This window comes from Rhinoderma darwinii, chromosome 8, assembly GCF_050947455.1.
Source record: "Rhinoderma darwinii isolate aRhiDar2 chromosome 8, aRhiDar2.hap1, whole genome shotgun sequence".
In the NCBI taxonomy this organism is placed as follows: Eukaryota; Metazoa; Chordata; class Amphibia; order Anura; family Rhinodermatidae; genus Rhinoderma; species Rhinoderma darwinii.
This window is the reverse complement of record NC_134694.1, coordinates 68,103,812-68,125,373: the sequence shown is the minus strand read 5'-3', so window position 1 is coordinate 68,125,373 and position 21,562 is coordinate 68,103,812. Positions and strand designations below refer to the sequence as shown.

Genomic DNA, 21,562 nt, shown 5'->3' with positions numbered 1-21,562 from the left:
GAAACGGGAAGCTGAAAATGGAAGCCGCGTCTTCAGACCAAGCATTTAGCCAGGTTGTCTGGCGCATAGCAATGGTAGAATCCGAAGCCCGAACTACCAGTTGGGCAGCAATAAGAGAAGCTTTGCATATGTACTTGGACACATTAGGGATAAGATGGGACAGATCCACCAATTCCTCCTGAGGTGTTCCGGAGAGCAGACCATGATGGAGTTTGTGCACCCAGTCAGTGACAGCTCTGCTAACCCAGACTAATACAAAAATAGAGCGTAAAGCATAACCGGAAGCCTCAAAGGCAGAATTGACAAAGGATTATACGTGGCGATCCAGAGGTCCCTAGAAGGAAGTGGCGTCCACCATAGGCAAAGTAGTAGCTTTGGCCAGACCGGAAACAGGAGGGCCTACCGACCGAGACTTAGGAGAGAAGGAAAGGGCATGGTATCAGAAACCTGTATGGTGTCACAGACAGCCTCAATAAGCACCTCATAAGAAGTGGGGAGGTAGGAAGAACCCTTGTCTTAAAGTTCCCGCTCCGATTAGACCCCTCATGGGGAAGAGGAGGCAACGGACCGCACATCTAGAGGATAGGTGGAATGAGACAGAAGAGGCCAGTGAGCAGAGCAGACCTGGTCTGCTTTGGGGGTCTGAGGAAGACATGGACGTAGAGTCCTTGGGGGGTTGGCCAGAAAAATGAACGGATGTTCGATTTCCTACTGTTCTGTAAAGGGAATTTGCCCATTCTGGACCACCATACTAGGCATAAGCAGGTGCAGGAGCCACAGGCGTTTGGCCAGGAGGCCAACATGCATCACATGGAAAGCAGGCTGACACAAAGAAACTTAGTGCTGCATTTAGAGCATGTATAATGGACTGTAATGGTTGTTTGGCAAGAAGGTTCTCCCTTAGGGTCATAGATGGCGGTAGAGGGGGTCACTACATCACACAGAGAAAATAAAAACATGGGGTAAAGAGGCCAATAAAACCTCTCAGGTGCTGCGCAGCAATAGACTACTCGCTTAAGTAGTAATGGCTGCCTTCACCTAGGTCGACTAGGAAAACTCAAGGGACTGAGGCTAGGGCACCTGCAGGAGAAAGAGGCCAAGGGCTTGTCTAAGCATTTCAGAGGTGTCTTGCACTTGTTCTAAGGCAGAAATTCAGCAAGGAGGTCCCTTGTCCCCTAGCAGGGCCTGTTGGAATTAGGAGACAAAGCGGGGAACTTTGCCATGTCCCCGAACGATCACTATTGGTTGGTCATGTGCTCTGAAGGATCCAATCTGAGGCGAGATGCTGAATCCCCATGAGGTAAGAGGAGAGCGTGCTAGTGGTGAAGTGGAGACATGCCCCTCCGTCTAATTCACACATTGCCACAAGATGGTGCAGCTGGCTTTATCTAGCAGAAATTGGCATTGTCCAGTATAGGAAATTAAAGATGGCGCTGCCAGCTAACTTGCCTGCTGTAAATGGCGTCATTAAAGAGGCTCTGTCCCCACATTATAAGTGCCCTATCTCGTACATAAGGAGATCAGCGCTGTAATGTAGGTGACAGCAGTGCTTTTTATTTAATAAAACGATCTATTTTCACCACTTTATTAGCGATTTTAGATTTATGCTAATGAGTTGCTTAATGCCCAAGTGGGCGTATTTTTACTATAGACCAAGTGGGCGTTGTACAGAGGAGTGTATGACACTGACCAATCAGCATCATGCACTCCTCTCCATTTAGTCAGCGCATAGGGATCCTTTTAGATTGCGATGTGCTGTCTTATATTAACAATACTGAAGTGTTTAGACAGTGAATAGACATTCCACGGTATGTCTATTCACAATCTCTGCACTTCGTTACTGTTTCTGTGGTACTTACAGCAGAGCAAGCGTAATCTCGCGAGATTACGCTGTAGATGACAGGTTACGAGATTATGCTTTGCTCTGCTGTAACTACCACAGAAACAGTAACGAAGTGCACAGATTGTGAATAGACATCCCGTGGAATGTCTATTCACTGTCTAAACACTTCAGTATTGTTAATGTGTTAGTATAAGACAGCACATACTGATCTAAAAGGATCCCTATGTGCTGAAGAAATGAATGGAGAGGAGTGCATGACACTGATTGGTCATCGTCATACACTCCCCTGTACAACGCCCACTTGGTCTAAAGTAAAAACACGCCCACTTGGGCATTAAGCAACTCATTAGCATAAATCTAAGAACGCTAATAAAGTGGTGAAAACAGATTTATTTTTTTAAATAAAAAGCACTGCTGTCACCTACATTATAGCTCCCATCTCCTTATGTAGGAGTTAGGGCACTTATAATGTGGTGACAGAGTCTAAGTGTACGGGGCCTGCAGAGCCCAAAAAACAGCAGTTGTCAGTGTGCGGAGCTCGGCAGACTTCAGTGGTGTGGAAAGCGTGTATGACCAGCAGAAGCCTGGAGTAAGGTTGTAACACTCGCCATCCATTTAGAGAACCTGCCAGTTGACTGAGAAACTACCATCTCCCAAAAGTGCCACCAGCGGGAGCACCTACTTAATGATTCAGCCTGTGGTAAGGGCAAACACTTGTGGGGTAGAAACGAGAGGTGCTCCTTAAGCCGGTGGGTGACAAAGGAGCGGAAACTTCATAGGCAGGGCACAACAGTGCACTTGCATGATAACAGTGTGCCCGCTATGGAGGGGAGGGGGGGGGGGTTTGGATTAAAAAAAAAAAAAAAAAAAAAAACAGACATTAGCCTGTTTCTCAGATGTAAAAGGAAGAAAGGGGGAAAAAAAAAAACTAATAATAACTTTAAAAATTTGGCAGACTACTGCAACAACAGCAGCAGTATCTGCCTCCTACTGAGTAGCTCAGAGTCTGTATGCAGGGTATAGCCTGTAGGAGGGGCCACTTTTTCAATTCTTAGTGTGAAGCCTCCTAGTGGCAACAGCAAATACTCACATCTGTGTCCCCCAATGCAACGAATGACAAAAACTATTGTCAGAGACATTGGTGGAGATATAAAGACTGCCATTTAAAACACCAGTCTCAAACGAATTTAAATTGGCGGATTTTGCCCCAAAAAATATTAAAGAGGAGCACACCTCTTAATAAATTTGGAGCATCTATGGCTGTCCGTGTGACAAATGCAATTCTACACCTTTTACGAGGTGTAGATTTGCGCCACCAGAAAATACACCAGCTCCTGGCATAAATTGATACATTTTTCATTTCCCCGTCACTGTTCATGCCAGTTTCGAAAAGTGGTGAGAAGACTAAAGTCGAAAATTTTAGTGCCATTATGGCGTGTACCAAAATTTTCGACTTTTTCTTTTATCCCAGAAAGCTGGTGTAAACCTTTTGATATATTCCCAGCTGTGTGTCTCCCTAGAGAGTTGTTAATGGGCCATAGACAGTATATTGCTGTTAGATGCCCTAAGAAAAAGCCAGTTGATGACAGTGCATTGTACCATTCAATATAGCTAATTGAGTGGAACGGTAAATTCACATACATGGGGTGCTTTGAGTGGTAATAATGCCTTTTAAACTAAAGCTTGCATAACAAATAATTTTATACAAGTGTTAACAGGAATCTGCAATAGTACTTTATTACCTGGCCGTTTCTTGGTTATGGACAGATCAGGCTTAACTTTACTTCGATTTCGGAATTCAGGTCCTTTAAAATCATCTTTGTCTTCATTTAGAACTGGCTCTGGTTGCACAACTACTGTACCTGAAACAATCGTAGCATGTGTAAAATAAAAAAAATAAGTATACATTGCTAAATATCAAATATACATATTACAATGTCAAACATCATATCAAAAAGCATTACCAAGATGAATGCGTGACAGGGGTGTATTTCATCAATTATCAATGATAATAAAAGGTGTATAACATGTAAAAAAATAAAATAAAAATCTTTAAATAACTACAATTGGAAAATCCGCAGATGTGTAGAAGGTTTGGACTCCGGGAACACTCGCCAAACTCAGATCAATAGGCATTTGAATATTCAAAGGGTAGATTCCACCTTCCATAATGTTCATCATGTGTTCAGCGACTATATAACGCTAATGCGACTGTCCGAGTAAATGCTCTACGTCAGCAGGACAAGACGTCCTGTATACCTCAAGAGGTCATGCGCAGGGTCAAGGCCCATATTATCACTGACTCAGTCAGATCCCAAATAGATACTGTCCGAATTTTAAATTAACAATACATACATCTCATAAAGCAACAAATCATTTTGATCGGAGCCATAAGACTGAAAAGGACAAAAAGTCCACATAGTAGAAGAGAACACGAGGGGAGCAAAAGTAAGACAATATAACCCTATATATGGGATAGAAAATACTAAAATAAATCATCGTGGAGTGATCTATTGATCCACATGTGGAACCTGTATGCCCATACCACACTTGTGGTAAGCAGTATGCCAGCTCTGGGGTTCACCCTGCAGTCCACAGTATACTTTCGTATCAGTGGGTCACCATATGTAAACCTGCATCCGTGTATCGGACAAAAAAAGGAGATAGCTGTATAGCAGCGCTACTTCAAAAGTGTTCATGTTATTCCTTCACATATTAAATGAATAAAAAAAATTAATTAACTACTTTGCTTCCCAAATGTGAAATTGAAATAACATTTCTTTTTTCTTTTGCAGATCATGTAAAAAGATGTGACTTAGGGATTACACACCACCAGGATAAATATTATTAACTCTTTATATTACATTTTTAGTCTTCTACATCATCATGTGTTTACATGTAAGTCCATCTTTATAGCACTTAATCACCACTTTTGATCTGGTTGCCATATGAGACTCTCTTGTAACTACCGTAAGAGGTTATTTAAATATCACATTTGGGAAGCGAAGTAATAAATAAAATGTAAAAAAAAAAACTGATCACATTTGGTAGTCATTTTAGCATGATTTTTTTTCATTCTTACTCTAAACTCCTTTTCTCGTCACATATAGCTGCGACCACTAGGAGACAGACACTAAGCGTGTGTTCGCTCTGCCTGCCAGCATGCACAGAGCTAAATCAGTTTTATACAAAAGCAGAAGTATACAAGCACAACAAAAAAAGTCCCGCCTGTTAACAAAAATTGGCCATAGTACCCGAGGAAAACTGGGTTAGGGATCAGTAATAAAAATCTTTTGTATTCGTCTGTCATTGGGGGACACAGAGATAGCATTCCAAGGAAGCCCCAGGGTGGTTAATAACAGATATAAAAGTAGAGTTTAATGGAAAATCTGCAAAACTGCACGACCCAGAGGTGTCGGAAGATGCAAAGTTATGCACACTGTAGAATCTGGAGAAAGTGTGAAGCCAAGTCCACATAGCAGCCTTGTACACCTGCAGAGGCTCCGTTTTGAAACGCCCACAAAATGCCAACTGATCTAGAAGAAAGGGGTTTAACTCAGAAAGGCAGATGCTTGCCCTTAGACTGGTGTGCCTCACCAATGGCTGAGCTAATCCATTGGGATATGGTGGTCTTTGGGGTCTGCCATGCCCTTTCTGCTGCTGCCCACTGCAAAGATGAACCGTTAATCAGAGCAGCAGATCAAAAGAGGAGGCGGCAAACATTGATTGTAGAGTCAGTGGCTTTAAAAGAGGATTTTGCAAATGACTCCATCTTCCGGTCTGTGATCCTGTAATTGGTATTACAATGAGAACAGGCAAGATAGGTGACTACAGCCGTCCCCTGCCTGGTTGCATCGCCACACACACTACGACATTAAGAAACCGCTATGACCAACATCATAAGCATCGTGTGGCACACTTAGGTTGCGGCCCAAGGGCAAGAGAAGAGATAGGCAAGAGAAGCCCGTTTGAGATGATCAGCCCCACTATAAGAAATGGGGAGTAGGCAGAGGACTAGGGATAAATACTAACGCCATGTCCTATACTCATCTTTCCACAATAGTGTAGTATAACTGGAACCAGAGGGTCTAGCTGGGTCTCTCTCACAATCCAACTCTCCTTGGGAAGGGAGTAATACATTGGTATCAGTATAGAAGTGCCCGAGTTACTCTACATTGGGCTACAGGGGATTTGGAAGTCTGTTGTGACACCTAGTCTTCTTGAGATAAAAGGCAGGCAACATTGAGGTTAGGCCCCAATATTCCTAGTTCTCAGTCGGAGGTAAGGCCTCATATACACGACCGTAGCCACGTGCACGGCCGAGATTTTCGGGTCGGCCGGGGACGGAGAGTCACCCTCAAATCGCGTGCCGTGAACATGGCCGCGGCCATTATTTGCTATGAGCCTGGACAGCAGAACACGGCCGTAATAAGACTTGCCCATTCTTTCTGCGGTCCGGGCTCCTGAGCCATGCACGGATCGTGGAAACCAGTGTCGTGTGCATGGCCCCAAAGGAACGAATGGGGCCGTAATTCTCCCGTGGATTTTCGGGGGAATTGCGGCCGTAAAAGCATGTTCGTGTGCATGGGGCCTAACAGGGAAATGTTAGGCAACCTAGTTTCCCAGCTGAAGGGGGGGGGGGGAATATACCAGGTAGCTCTGACTCTTTCAGACACTAAGCTAAAAACGGATTTTACTTAGTGTCCACCTCCTAGTGGCTGTACCCACGGTCATCTATGTATCCACAAAGTTTGGAAGTTCAAGGTATTTTTGATAACTCACAGCAACCAATTTAGGGCTGAACTTTAAAGGACAATGAAAATGACAATGGCACACTGACATACAAATTGCTACCGCAGCTTTAAATTGTATTCCATACCTAAAGGTAAGCTTTCCATATCAACTTCAGGATCCGAGTTTTCATTGGACGCATTAACAAGAATAGTTTCTTCTGGTTTTGGGTCTTCATCAGATTCCACATACTTTGTTACAAAACTAGGTTTCCTTAAAAAGAAAAACAATATATACGTAAATGTTATATTATATATATTTGCAGCATCATCCTGATAGTAAAATAGACGCTGTCGCTGCTTGAAATAGCAATTATGCTTTAACCCCTTAGGCTACATTCAGGCGCGTAAAAAAAATGCAGCGTTTTTCCTACATTTCTTGTTCGTTGCATATTGGCATCAGTGTGCTTTGCGTGTGGCATGCGTATTTCATGTCCGTGCAAGCACTTCATTGTTTTTGTAAATGTATTTCTCTGCTTTTCAATGTATTTAATGCATGAATCACGAACAGCACACGGATATCGTCCCTGTGCGGTCCATGGTTTTCACGTACCCATAGACTTCAATGGGCGGCTAGGTGCGTGAAATCTCGCCAATATAGGACATGGAGTTTCACGCCACGGAAACGCTGCGTGAATGACCCCATTGAATGAGTCCGCTTGCTGTGAGTGATTTCAACGGACAGCACACGGACGAGTATTACGCTCGAATGAATGAGCCCTTAGTGATCAGCCAATTTTAGGACTTAAAGACCAATTTTTTCCAGTTATTCCATCTTCGCATTCAAAGAGCTATAACTTTTATTTTTCCGTGGACAGAACTATATAAAGACTTGTTTTTTGCGGGACAAGTATTTTTTTTTTTAATGGCACCATTTTGGGGTACATATAATTTATTGATTAAGTACTCATGCACAAAACCGTAGTGTTTTTTTACTGTCTGCAAATACGGATCCGTAGCCATTCGCATATTTGGCACGCCGTCTGCAAATATGGTCCATAGTGCATCCGTATTTACGGATCCGCAGAAAAAAATAAAAATAAACAGGCAACTACAAAGGTCACCAACATGTCCCATCCCCTTGAAAAGCTCACACGATCGTTCAGGCACCATTTTCTTGGGGAATCCCCTGACATCACAGAGAAACTCTTCAACAATTACGAACGGCTATGGATGCACATCCGTAGCCACCCGCAATTTTGCACGCGCACATGGACTACTATCATGCACAGAAATAGGACATGTTCTATATTTTGCGGACCATTTCTACGGCCCGGACACATCCGTAAATAAAAGGATAGGTGTCTGTGGCCAATAGAAATGAATGGTCCGCAGATTAACCGTAATTACAGATATGCAATTATGGATGAAAACTAGTCGTGTGCATGGGGCCTAAGTTGTATTCGCAAAAAACGCGGCACTTAACAGCTTCGTGTGTCATCAGCGCATGATGCGCGTCTGAGATTTTCACGCAGCCGCCATCATTATGACACGTGGTGTGGAGTGAGACCAAAAAAAAAAAAAAAAACGTTTAATAAAGTTCGTAATGAATAAATACAAATCCCGAATAAAAAAAATTAAAAAAAACAAAAAAAAAACACAAAAACGCACTTTTCCCCCCTTACAAAATACTTTATTACGGGGAAAAAAAATTTTTGTAAAAAATTTACGCATATTTGATATCGTTGCACCTGTAACGACCCCAACTATAGAACGGTTGCATTATTTAACCCACACGGTGAACGCCGTAAAAAAATAAAATTTTAAAATAATGCCGGAATTGCTGTTTTCTGTTCACCCTGTCTTCAAAACATTTTTGATAAAAAGTGATCAAAAAGTCACATGTACCAATGAAAACTACAAGTCGTCCGCAAAGAAAAAACCCTCACACAGAAGCTAAATAAGTTATGGCTCTTAAAATTATAATTTCGAAAAATTCAAATTAAAATAAACTGTAAAAGTAGTAAAGCTATATCAATTTGGTATCGCCGCAATCTTAACGACCCACTGAATAAAATGGTTATTTATACTACACGGTAAACAGCGTAAATTTAAGACAAAAAAAAAAAAAAGAGCGAAGTTTCAGTTTGCCTATTACCGCACCCAAAAGGTTAATAAGTTACATCAAATTATAAGTACCCCAAAATGGTGCTATTGAAAAAAAAAAATACAACTTGTCCTGCAAAAAAACATTATACAGTGGTCGATGGAAGAAAAAAAAAAGTTATAGCTGTTTGAATGAGACGATGTAAAAACGTAAAAAATTGCTTTGTCATTAAGGTTTCAAAACCTTCGTTATTGAGGGGATCAGCAGGTCGTTAAGATTGCAATTATATCAAATTTATATGGTCTTTTTTTTTGTGTGTGTTTTACTACTTTTACACAATAAAAACGCTTTTTTCCAAAATAATTTGTTTTTGAATCGCCATCATTTAACAACCATAATTTTTTTTATTTTTCAGCCAATGTAGCCATATGAGGGGTTATTTTTTGCAGTACAACTTGTAGTATTTATTGGTACAATATTGGGGTACATACGACTTTTTGATCGCTTTTTATCATTTTTTGGAATGCAGTATAAACAGAAAACCGCAATTCTGGCTTCGGTTTTTATTTTACCATCACCGTGCGGGTTAAGTAACGTAATAGTTTTATCGTTTGGGTCATCACGGATGTGGCAATACCAAATATATGCAGTTTTAATTTTTTTTTTATAATAAAGCATTTTGTAAAGGAAAAAAGTGGGTTTACGTTTTTTTATTTTATTTGGGATTTTTATTAGAAACTTTATTTACTGTGCGATGTTTTGATCGCTTTTATTATACACTGCAATACTTCGGTATTGCAGTGTATTATGCAAGGCTGGGTTCCCATGGGACGGATACGCTGCGTAAAAACTGTGCAGCGTATCTAACCTGGAACCTGCAAGACATTCCGTCCGAAAAACCGGACTGGTTGTCTGCTGCGGAAAGCAGCGGTAAAAAAACCGCTCATACTTACAGAGGCCATTGTTATGGCGACGCAACCCTCCTGTGCAGTCCGGTCCGGCCTAACTGGATGACGCTGCAGCCTGTGATTGGCTGCAGCAGTCACACGGGAGGCAACAACGTCATTTCTTTCCGTAATTGCGATTTTTGCTGCGCAATCACTACAAATACGTCCGGAAAGTTGCAGTACCTGGCTTTCTGTTGAAGGATTTGCATCAACATTGAATTCAATGGAGAAAAACAGAACCGGAGAATCAAATAAAAACGCAGCTGCGGATTTAAATTCCGCACCACAGGTCAATTTATTAACGTTTACGCTGCGGGTTTTTTTCTGCAGCATGGGATGAGATTTTCATCCACTTTGCTGCTACTGTAAATGCTGCGGAATTTCCGGACTAAGGGCTTGTCTACACGTAACGGATTTGCTGCGTATTTTCCGTCCGGAATTGCAGACGGAAAATACGCAGCGGAATACAGCAGCAGCAAAGTGGGTGTGGGTTGAACAAAGGTCATCCACAAGCAGCAGAAAATGTCAGTCCCAAAATTCACCTGCGGTGGCGTAATTTCAGTTCTGCAGCTTGTCAATTACGGCTGCGGAAAATGGACGGATTTCCTGCGTTTTTCTGAAGAAAGATCACCATCACGCAGCAAAATCCGCACTATTTTTCGTAGAAAAAAAAACGCATGAAATGGTTCGGATTTTCCGCAGTGGATTGTCTGATCGTTTATGTGGAAATGCTAAAAATTTTCTACAACAAATCCATTACGTGTGGACAAGCCCTAAATCTGATAGGCATTCACTAAGGCAGTCCTGGGAGCATTAGTAAGGCACCTGGCTGCCATAAAAGCCACCATCACCCCGCAATCACATCACGGGAGTGCGGATGGGTTTAGAGAGGAGCCCCATCCCTTCTAAAACTACTTGGGTCTCTTGCACACGAGTTGTGCCACTCAGGCTGCTTTTGACGGCATCCGAGTTGCACCCGATAGTCTTCACTTTAGCGGGTGAATCGGGTCCGTGAAAAATGGTCAGTGTTTCTCGATCCGAGGAAAGATAGAACATGTCCCATCTTTCCTCGGATCAGTGACGGAACACTCGTGTGGCGCTGTGGGTAAGCGGTGCTGTATTGCATGCGCTCTCTCAACCTAAACAAACTGCTGTCTCTCCCGTGTGGATCTCCATCCACACGACTGATTCTGAATAAAATCCTCTTCTCTACTGACAAAAAAGACAAGGCATTTTCTATTGGCTGGTGACAGTTAGAAAATGGAACTGAGCATGTGCGTCCATTTAGCGCAGTATGAGAATGTGCACATTACTATACAGATTAACCCCTTAATGACCAGGCCATTTTGCACGTTAATGACCAAGGACTATTTTTTGTTTTTTCACCGTTGTAATCCTAGGGTATATGTTCACACGGAGTTTTTTTGCAGGCAAAAATGTATGCCTGGAAAAATCAGCTACGGTTTTTATGAAGTGGCTTTGCACCACACGCATTTGACGCGTTTTTTGGGCTGCGTATGTTGTAGCTATTTTTCAGAGGAAATAACCACAAGCGTTTTTTGCCGAAAAACGTGTCAAAAATGGAGGCTAAAACACGCGTTTATTTCCAACTCCCATTGATTTCAAATGGGTTTGAGGCGGAAAACGCCTCAAGATAGGGCATATCGCTTCTTTTTCCCACAAGCGTTTTTTGTTTTGTTTTTTGCTCCACCTCCCATTGAAATCAATAGGAGGCAATTTCGGTCGTTTTGCTGAGGTTTCTGCGGCAAAAACAACTGAACAGTGCCTAAGAGTCAGAACTTTTTTCTTTATTCCATCAACATAGAGGTGTAAGGGCTTGTTTATTGCAGGATGAGTTGTATTTTTCAAGTGCACCTTTTTTGGGTGCATATAATAAATTGATTAACTTAGAGGCTCTGTCACCAGATTTTGCAACCCCTATCTCCTATTGCAGCAGATCGGCGCTGCAATGTAGATTACAGTAACGTTTTTATTTTTAAAAAACGAGCATTTTTGGCCAAGTTATGACCACTTTTGTATTTATGCAAATGAGGCTTGCAAAAGTGCAAGTGGGCGTGTTTAAAGTAAGTCCAACTGGGCGTGTATTATGTGCGTACATCGGGGCGTTTTTACTACTTTTACTAGCTGGGCGTTCTGACGAGAAGTATCATCCACTTCTCTTCAGAACGCCCAGCTTCTGGCAGTGCAGACACCGCCGTGTTCTCGAGAGATCACGCTGTGACGTCACTCAATTCCTGCCCCAGGTCCTGCATCGTGTCGGACGAGCGAGGACACATCGGCACCAGAGGCTACAGTTGATTTTGCAGCAGCATCGGCGTTTGCAGGTAAGTCGATGTAGCTACTTACCTGCAAACTCTGATGCTGCTGCAGAATGAACTGTAGCCTCTGGTGCCGATGTGGCCGTCACGATGCAGGACCTGGGGCAGGAAGTGAGTGACGTCACAGCGTGATCTCTCGAGAACACGCTGTGTGTCTGCACTGCCAGAAGCTGGGCGTTCTGAAGAGAAGTGGATGATACTTCTCGTCAGAACGCCCAGCTAGTAAAAGAAGTAAACACGCCCCGATGTAAGACACATAATACACGCCCAGTTGGACTCTTACTTTAAACACGCCCACTTGGACTTTTGCAAGCCTCATTTGCATAAATACAAAAATGGTCATAACTTGGCCAAAAATGCTCGTTTTTTAAAAATAAAAACGTTACTGTAATCTACATTGCAGCGCCTATCTGCTGCAATAGCAGATAGGGGTTGCAAAATCTGGTGACAGAGCCTCTTTAACCCCTTAAGGACGCAGCCTAGTTTTGTCCTTAAGGCTCAGAGCCCATTTTTCAAACTGACATATTTCACTTTATGTGGTAATAACGTGGGAATGCTTAAACCTACCCAAGCGATTCTGAGATTGTTTTCTCGTGACACATTGGGCTTCATGTTTGTGGTAAAATTTGGTCGATATATTCAGTGTTTATTGGTGAAAAATGTCAAAATGTAGAGAAAATTTTGAAAAAATTGAATTTTTCAGAATTTAAATGCATCTGCTTGTAAAACAGACGGTTATACCACCCACAATAGTCACTAGTTCACATTTCCCATATGTATACTTTAGATTGGCATCGTTTTTTGAACATTCTTTTATTTTTCTTGGACGTTACAAGGCTTAGAACATAAACAGCAATTTCTCATATTTTTAAGAAAATGTCAAATGCCTTTTATTTAAGGTACCTCTTCAGTTCTGAAGTGGCTTTGAGGGGCCTATGTATTAGAAACCCTGATAAAACACCCCATTTTAAAAACTAGACCCCTCAAAGTATTCAAAACAGCATTTAGAAAGTTTTTTAACCCTTCAGGCATTTCACAGGAATTAAAGCAAAGTGGAGGTGAACTTTGCAAATTTCATTTTTCTTGCGGAATTTCAATTTTATTCATTTTTTTTTCTGTAACACAGAAGGTTTTACCAGAGAAACACTACTAAATATGTATTGTCCAGATTCTGCAGTTTTTAGAAATGTCCCACATGTGGCCCTACTGCGCTCGTGGACTAAAACACAAGCCCTAGAAGCAAAGAAGCACCTAGTGCATTTTGAGGCCTCTTTTTTATTAGAATATATTTTAGGCAGCATGCCAGGTTTGAAGAGGTGTTGAGGTGCCAAAACAGTAGGAATCCCCCAATAGTGACCCCATTTTGGAAACTACACCCCTCAAGGAATTCATTTATGGTTGTTACCATTTTGACCGCACAGTTTTTTCACAGCACGTATTTGAATTGGGATGTGAAATGAAAAAAATGTCATTTTTTCCAATAAAATGTCATTTGTGATCAAAATTTCTTATTTTCACAGGGAACAAAATACCCCATTTGGTTGCCCAATTTGTCCTTAGTGTGGCAATACCCCATTTGTGGTGATAAACTGCCGTTTGGGCCCATAGGAGGGCTCAGAAGGAAAGGAGAACTGTGTGTTCTTTGGAGTCCAGATTTTGCTGGATTGGTTTTCGGCTGCCATGTCGCATTTGCAGAGCCCCAGAGCTATCAAAGCAATAGAAACCAATCACAAATGACCCCATTTTGGAAACTACACCCCTCAAGGAATTCATTTATGGGTAATGTGACCATTTAGACCCCATAGTTTCTTCGCAGAACTTATTTGAATTGGGCTGGGAAATAAATAGATATTTTTTCCAATAATATGTCATTTTAGCTCAAAAATTCTTATTTTCACAAGAAACAAAATACCCCATTCTGTTGCGCAATTTGTTCTGAGTGCCGCAATACCCCATTTGTTGTGATAAGCTGCCGTTTGGGCCCATGGGAGGGCTCAGAAGGAAAGGACCACCATTTGGCCTACTGGGGATTTTCTAGTGCGAAGTCATGTATGCAGAAGCACCTGAGGTACGAGTACAGTTGAAACCCGCAAGAAGTGACCCCGTTTTAAAAACTACACCCTTAAGGCATTCATCTAGAGGTGTAGTGAGCATTTTGACCGGAGACTTACACCCCATAAACTGTAATGTGGGTTCTCCCGGGTATGGCAATACCCTACATGTGGCTGTTAGCTGCCTGGGCACACAGCAGGGCTCAGAGGGGAAAGACGAGGGGGGATAAGCTGTGCGGAGGGCATCAGGGTAAGTAAAATTGGGGTAAATTATAAACCAAGGGATGTATGATAAATTTTAAAACACTCTTTCATACAGAGCTCTGGTTATTCGGGACACGTGTCACATTGATATATTGTGTCCTCCCTTACCCCCTCTTATAGCAGACTTTGCACCTCTTTTGACTTTTTCCCTTCTTGCCAGTTTGGGGAACTTCCCCTGGAAAATGTTGCCGCCCTGGTACGATGCGTGTGGCCCCGCTTCCAGAAGTACTGGGTGCCCCCCATTCTTGGTCCCTAAAGATTAGGTTCTTGATAATCACCTCTTGAAATTCCAGTAAAGTTCCCGTCTGGCCTGCACATCGACGTAGCACGTACGCATTGTACAAAGCCATCTGTATGATGTGCCCGGCCAGCTTCTTATACCACACCGCATGGCGCTGTAGGGCTTCAGGATTTGATCTGACAAGTCCATCCCTCCCATGTACCTATTGTAGTCCAGGATGCAGTCTGGTTTGGGGGTGGCCTTTCCTTCATATATCCTAAACCTGTAGGTATACCCTGATGCACTCTCACAGCTTATACATCTTCACGCCATACCTTGCCCTCTTACCCGGCAGGTACTCTCGGAATTGAACCCTCCCTTTAAAATGTACCAGGGACTCATCAATAGAAATACACTTCTCGGGGGTGACTGCTTGGGAAAACCGGGCACCGAAACGGTCTAATAGGGGTCTCCATTTATATAAACGGTCAAAACTGGGGGTCATCTCGGGGTGGGCACGGCTCATTATCAGTATAATGTAAGAAGCGAAGTATTGCATTATTTATTTATTTTTTTAGGTTCCAGTTCAGTTCTGAAGTTGCTTTGAGGGGCCCATATATTAGAAACCCCTATGAAATACCCCATTTTAGAAACTAGACCCCTCAAAGTATTCACAACAGCATTTAGAAAGTTTATGAACCCTTTAGGCGTTTCACAAAAATTTAGAGCAAAGTAGAGGTGAAATGTACTTTTTTTTTTTTTGTCAGAAAATCCTCTTTATACCATTTTTTTTATAACAAAAGGATTTATCACAGAAACGCAACTTAATACTTATTGCCCAGATTCTGCAGTTTAGAGAAATATCCCACATGTGGCCCTAGTGCGGTAATGGACTGAAGCGCCGGCCTCCGAAGCAAAGGCGCACCTAGTGGATTTTGAAGCCTCTTTTTTATTAGGCACCATGTCCGGTTTGAAGAGGTCTTGTGGTGCCAAAACATTGGGAACCCCCCAAAAGTGACCCCAATTTGGAAACTAGACCCCTTGAGGAATCCATTGTAGTTTTCTTGGGGTGCATGCGGCTTTTTGATCAGTTTTTATTCTATTTTTAGGTGGCGCGGTGACTAAAAAACAGCAATTCTACTATTGTTTTTGTATACTTTTTTTTTTACAGCGTTCACCGTGCGCTATAAATGACATATTCACTTTATTCTGCGTGGCGATACGATTACGGCGATACCAGAGGTTTATAGTTTTTTTTTTATGTCTTATGGCGTTTGCACAATAAAATACGTTTTGTAAACAATCATTCACTTTGTGTTACCTTATTCTAAGAGCCATAACGTTTTTTATTTTTCAATCAATAAAGCCGTGCGAGGACTTATTTTTTGCGTACGAACTGTAGTTTCGATCAGTACCATTTTTCGGTACATGCGACTTTTTGATCTCTTTTTATTCCATTTTTTGGGAGGTGAAGTGACCAAAGAATTGTGATTGTGGTTCGGTTTATTATTTTATTTTACGGCGTTCATCGTGCGGGATAAATAATGAAATAATTTTGTAGTTCAGGCCGTTACGGACGCGGCGATACCAATTATGTATAGTTTATTTGTTTGTTTATATATTTTTATTAATAATAATAAAGGACTGATAAGGGAAAAGGGGGGATTTTTACTTTTATTACTTTAAATCTTTTATTTTCACACATCTTTTTTTAACTTTTTTTTAACTTTATTACTTTGTCCCACTAGGGGACTTGAGGGCAGGAGGCCCTGATCGCTATTCTAATACACTGCACTACATGCGTAGTGCAGTGTATTAGAACTGTCAGCTACTCACTGACAGCAAGCATAGTGGGTCCTGACGTTGTCAGGACCCACTAGGCTTCCGTCTATGGCATAGCCGGACGCCATTGTTTGGTGTCCGGTTGCCATAGTCACCATCGCCGGCCGCTATCACGTAGCAGGCCGGCGATGGCAGCTTAACCCCTAAAAAGCCGCGATCTCTATAGAACGCGGCTTTTAAGGGGTTAATCAGCGGGGACATAGCGATCGGTCCCCGCTGTAGGAGCTGTGACAGCTGCTGAACAAGACAGCAGCGTCACTGCTCCTGTATGTGTCGGGAGGACGGCCGAAACGGCCATTACTCCCGTGACGTACTATTATGGCATGGAGCGCGAACGATACAGCTGCCATGACGTAATAGTACGTCAAGGAGCGGGAAGGGGTTAACAACTTTATTTTAGGAAAGAATTGAAAATCAACAGCTATTCCAGAATTGTTTTTCACGTTATAAACTTACACCGTTCACTATGTGGCATAAATAATATGTAACCTTTATTATATGGGTCGGCACGATTACGGGGATACCAAACATGCAAAGGTCTTCCGTTTCCCTACTTTTGCAAAATAAAAACCCCTTAGGGAAAAAAAAATAAAAAATTGTTTTTGCATCGCTGCATGCCTAGAGCCGTAACTTTATTTTTCCGTTGATGTAGCCATATGTGGGCTTGTTTTTTGCGGGACAAGGTGTAGTTTTCATTGGTAGTATTTTGAGGTACCAGGGACTTATCGATTAACTTCTATTTTATTTTTTATCATGGGAATGGGTTTAATAAATACATTTTTCCAGCGGCGATACCATATACGTGTAGGTGGGGGTTTTTACACTTACTTACTAAAACCACTTTTTGGGGAAAAAGCGGTTTTATTTTTACTGCAATCTTTTTCTTTTTTCCCATAAACTTTACCTGTTTTACTTTTTTGTCCCACTAGGGGACTTCACGTACGCTTATATAATGCTTTAGTATACTTAGTATACCAAAACGTTATTGCCTGTCAGTGTAAAACTGACAGGCAATCTATTAGGCCATGCGTCTGACATGGCCTAATAGGCAGTTGCTGAAGGCAGATCTGGGGGCCATTGCTAGGTCCCCAGCTGCTATGGAAAGCAGACGGCGCTCCACGATTTTTTTTGCAGGGGCGCCGATGGTGTCAAAGGGAGTTCCCTCCCTTTGTCAAACACATTAGATGCCGCGGTCGCTATTGATAGCGGCATCTAATGGGTTAAACGGCCAGAAGACTCGGAGCACGCTTCGATTCCGGCAACTGGGGCAGGAGCCAGGCTGTGTATAACAGTCGTGCTTCTGCCGCTGGTCGTGTGGGTACACTGGCAGTACCCACCCGATCAGCGCGACTGATATATCCGTCGCTATGCAGGAACACTTGCTTGCGACAGATATAGCTATCGCTCGTCGTTAAGGGTTAGACACCAGGGGGCGCTATTAAAACGTAGTGAAGGAAATATATCGCAACTATAGCATTTTTGCAACAGAAGATTATTTTTATAACGAATACATTTTTTAATGCTGAACAACATTGCAACAACATTTAATACTGTGACAACCCCTTTAACCCCTTAATGACCGCCTATTAGCCTTTTCACGGCGGTCATTAATGGGCTTTATTCTACAGTGCCGCTATTCCACGGCGCTGCTGTAGAATAAAGTAAACAGAGCAGGGAGCCATCAAATCTCCCTGCTCTCAGCTGCCAGAAGCAGCTGGGGGCGTCCCTGCTCGACCGGGTGAGATCGATATTAGTATCGATCTCACCCGTTCAACCCTTCAGATGCGGTGTGCAATAGCGTGCACCGCATCTGAGTGGTTTTGGAGAGAGGGAGGGAGCTCCCTCTCATCCCACCGACACCCGGCGATAAAATCTTCGAGTGTCTGTGTCTCCTATGGCAGCCGGGGGTCTAATAAAGGCCCCCAGGTCTGCCTGGAGCGAATGCCTGCTAGATCATGCCACAGGCATGACCTAGCAGATGCCTGTCCGTTTTAAACGGACAGGCAGTAATACACTGCAATACAAAAGTATTGCAGTGTATTATAATAGCGATCGGAGGATAGTGAAGTCCCCTAGTGGGACTAGTATAAAAGTAAAACAAGTTTAATAAAGTTAGTAAAAAAAAAAAAAAAAAAAAATATGAAAAACCCACTTTTTCCCCTTACAAAATGCTTTACTATTAAAAAAAACTACAATAAAGCAAAAAAGTTACACATATTTGGTATCGCCGCGTCCGTAACGACCCCGACTATAAAGCGGTTACATTATTTAACCCGCACTGTGAATGCCGTAAAAAATAAAATAAAAAACAATGGAAAAATTGCTGTTTTCTGTTAATCCTGACTTAAAAAAAATGTGATAAAAAGTGATCAAAAAGTCGCATCTACTCTCAAATGGTACCAATAAAAACTGCAAGTCGTCCCGCAAAAAACAAGACCTTATACAGCTATGCCGACGCAAAAATAAAAGAAGTTCTAGCTCTTCGAATGTGACAATGGAAAAATGTAAAAAACGGCTTGGACATTAGGGCCCAGAATGCAAGCAGGGGGAAGGGGTTAAGGATTAAGGCAGGGCTTAATTGGAGCGGTTACAGAAATCACAAAATACACTGAAAAACGTATGCACTGTAGTATTATACTAGTAATCTAACGACGTAATCAAGTTCCATAGGGGGTCTAAAAAAAAAAAAGTTACAAAAAATACTCAAATTAAAAAAAAAACACCCTATTTTTTCCCCCTAACAGAAGGCAAAAAAAAAAAACAAAAAAAAAAACATACTTGGTATCGCAGTGTCCGTAACAAAGTTAGAAGTATTACAACATAACATTATTTTAACACACTCAACGCTGAAAAAAATAAATACATTTGAGAAGGATTTTTCGGCCTGCAAAACAACTCAGTGTGAACAGCGCTTTAACCAGTTAGTGACCGCCCCATAGTGCTTTTACCACGGCAACTAACAGGCTTTATTCCGACAGTAGCTTTTTTACGGCGCTGCATCTGAATAAATAGAGCAGGGAGCCATATCCGAGTGGTTTTGGAGAGAGGTAGAGAGCTTCCATCCTTACCCCACCGGCACCCTGCGTGTGATCGCAGGGTGTCGGTGTCTTCTATGGCAGCCGTGGGACCTAATAAAGGCCCCCAGGTCTGCCCCAGTTAATGGCTTCTAGGCCATGCCAGAGGCATGGTCTACCAGATGCCTGTCCGTGTTACACGGACAGGGAGTGATACACTGCAACACAAAAATATTGCAGCGTATTAGAATAGCGATCGGACGATCGCATAGTGAAGGCCCCTAGCGAGACTGTTAACAAAAGTAAAAAAAAGCGTTGCTATCAACGCGTCCGTAACGACCCCAACTATAAAGTTACTACATTATTTAACCCGCTTGGCAAACACCGTAAAAAATAAAATAAAAATCTAATGCAATAACTGCTGTTTTCATTGAACCCCTGCCTTAAAAACATAAATGAAAAAAAAAGTGATCGAGAAGTCGTATGTACTACAAAAAGGTACCAATAAAAAATGCAAAAGAAAGCTCTTACACAGCTGCATCGGTGAAAAAAAAAAAAAAAAAAACGTTATGGCTCTTCAAATATGGAGACACAAAACGAGGTTTTACTGTGTAAAAGCAGTAAAACAAACAAAAAAAAATAAAAAATAAAAAAATCTATATCAATTTGGTCAAATGGTAAAGAGTATGGGCAGCACAGCAGAACAAGATAAGCATCCAGGGCCCAAATGGGTGCCAGACTCCAGGGAACTGACTTGTAGATCCCACAATATCCAAACGAAAAGCACAAAAAAAGAGAGGCGGCACTCCAAGCAGAAGTCAGAAAAAAGGTAGATTTAGGGTATGTTCACACGGCCTATTTTCGTCTGTTTTGCAGGCCGTAAACGCCCGAAAAATCAGAACCAGAATGCCTCCAGACATCTGCCTATTGATTTCAATGGGGAAAAACAGCGTTCTGTTCCGACGGGCCGTTTTTCACGCAGCCGTTCTGAAAAACGAACGCGTAAAAAAACAGCCGCGAAAAAGTTGAGATCACTTCTTGGGACGTTTTTGGAGCAGTTTTTCATAGACTATAGAAAACAGCTCCAAAAACGGCTGTAAAAAAAGTCTGAAAATCAGGAGCCGTTTTCCTCCGTATTGTCAGACGTTTTTGAGTTTGCGTGTGAACATACCCTTATTCTCCCATCATTGCAAAAACCAGTGTAACGTTTCAGCTGCTCAATGCATCCTTTGTGAAGCATCACGCCTGAGAAAGGCTGCATTGAGCAGCTGAAACGTTGCACTGGTTTTTGCACTGATGGGAGAATAAATCTACCTATTTTCGGACATCTGCTTGGAGTGTCGAACCTTTTTTGTACTATTAGTTTATATAAATTTGGTATCATTGCAATCGTAACAACCCGCTAAATAAAGCTAGTGTTATTTATATCACACAGTAAACGGAGTAAATTTAGGACGCAAAAAAAAAAAAAAGTGTTGTGAAATTGCTGGGTTTTTTCTATTAAAAAAAGTTAAAATATGTACCCCAAAATGGTGCTATTAAAAAACACTAACTTGTCCCGCAAAAAACAAAGAACTTATACAGCTAGGTGAACGCAAAAAAATAAAATTAAAAAAAGTTATAGCTCTTGGAATGCGACGATGGAAAAACTTAATAGCTTGGTCATTCAGGTTTAAAATAGGCTTGTCATTAAAGGGTTACAGCATTAAAAGAACTCCGAAAACGAAATATAAAACAAAAAAAATACAGCAGCTTTAGTTTTTTATATTTTTCTGGAAAAAAAAACAAAAAACTTAGGCGGTGGATGGGAGTACAGCGGTGCCCACAAAGTCTTTCAAAAATTGCCATTGTTCTTACTCGTCTGCACAAACTGGGGAGGGGGGGGGGGGTGGAGAGAAAAAAAGAAAAAAAGACCAACCTTTTTGAGCGAGATGCTCCAGTGAACTTTGCCTTTTCAGAGGAACTTCCCTGAAACAGATTACGCATTAAGATTCGTAAGTTAATTCATGCCACACCACCTTAGCTATGATTGATGCATAGTAAACAGTTACACAAAACGGAGGGGAAAAAATGCAGGGGTTTCTCGCAAAACCATGGCAAAAAAAAAACAGGTTCTAAATGCATAACATGGGAAAGGCCAGTTAAAATCCAATATGTAATATTACGATCTTTTAATGGATTTGAATAAAACAAAAAAACAGGATT

The 21,562-nt window shown here is 41.8% G+C and overlaps 1 protein-coding gene across 1 annotated transcript in view; it reads right to left on the bottom strand.

Moving 5' to 3' along the window:
• Positions 1 to 21,562, bottom strand: part of ATRX (ATRX chromatin remodeler) — a 224,913-nt gene that overhangs the window by 173,588 nt on the left and 29,763 nt on the right. Inside the window, exons 5-7 of the mRNA XM_075835712.1 lie at positions 21,276 to 21,325; positions 6,723 to 6,847; positions 3,586 to 3,705 (exon numbers count right to left, since the gene is read on the bottom strand). Of these exons, the coding sequence (XP_075691827.1) occupies positions 3,586 to 3,705; positions 6,723 to 6,847; positions 21,276 to 21,325 (295 nt within the window). The remainder of the gene's footprint in view (positions 1 to 3,585; positions 3,706 to 6,722; positions 6,848 to 21,275; positions 21,326 to 21,562) is intronic.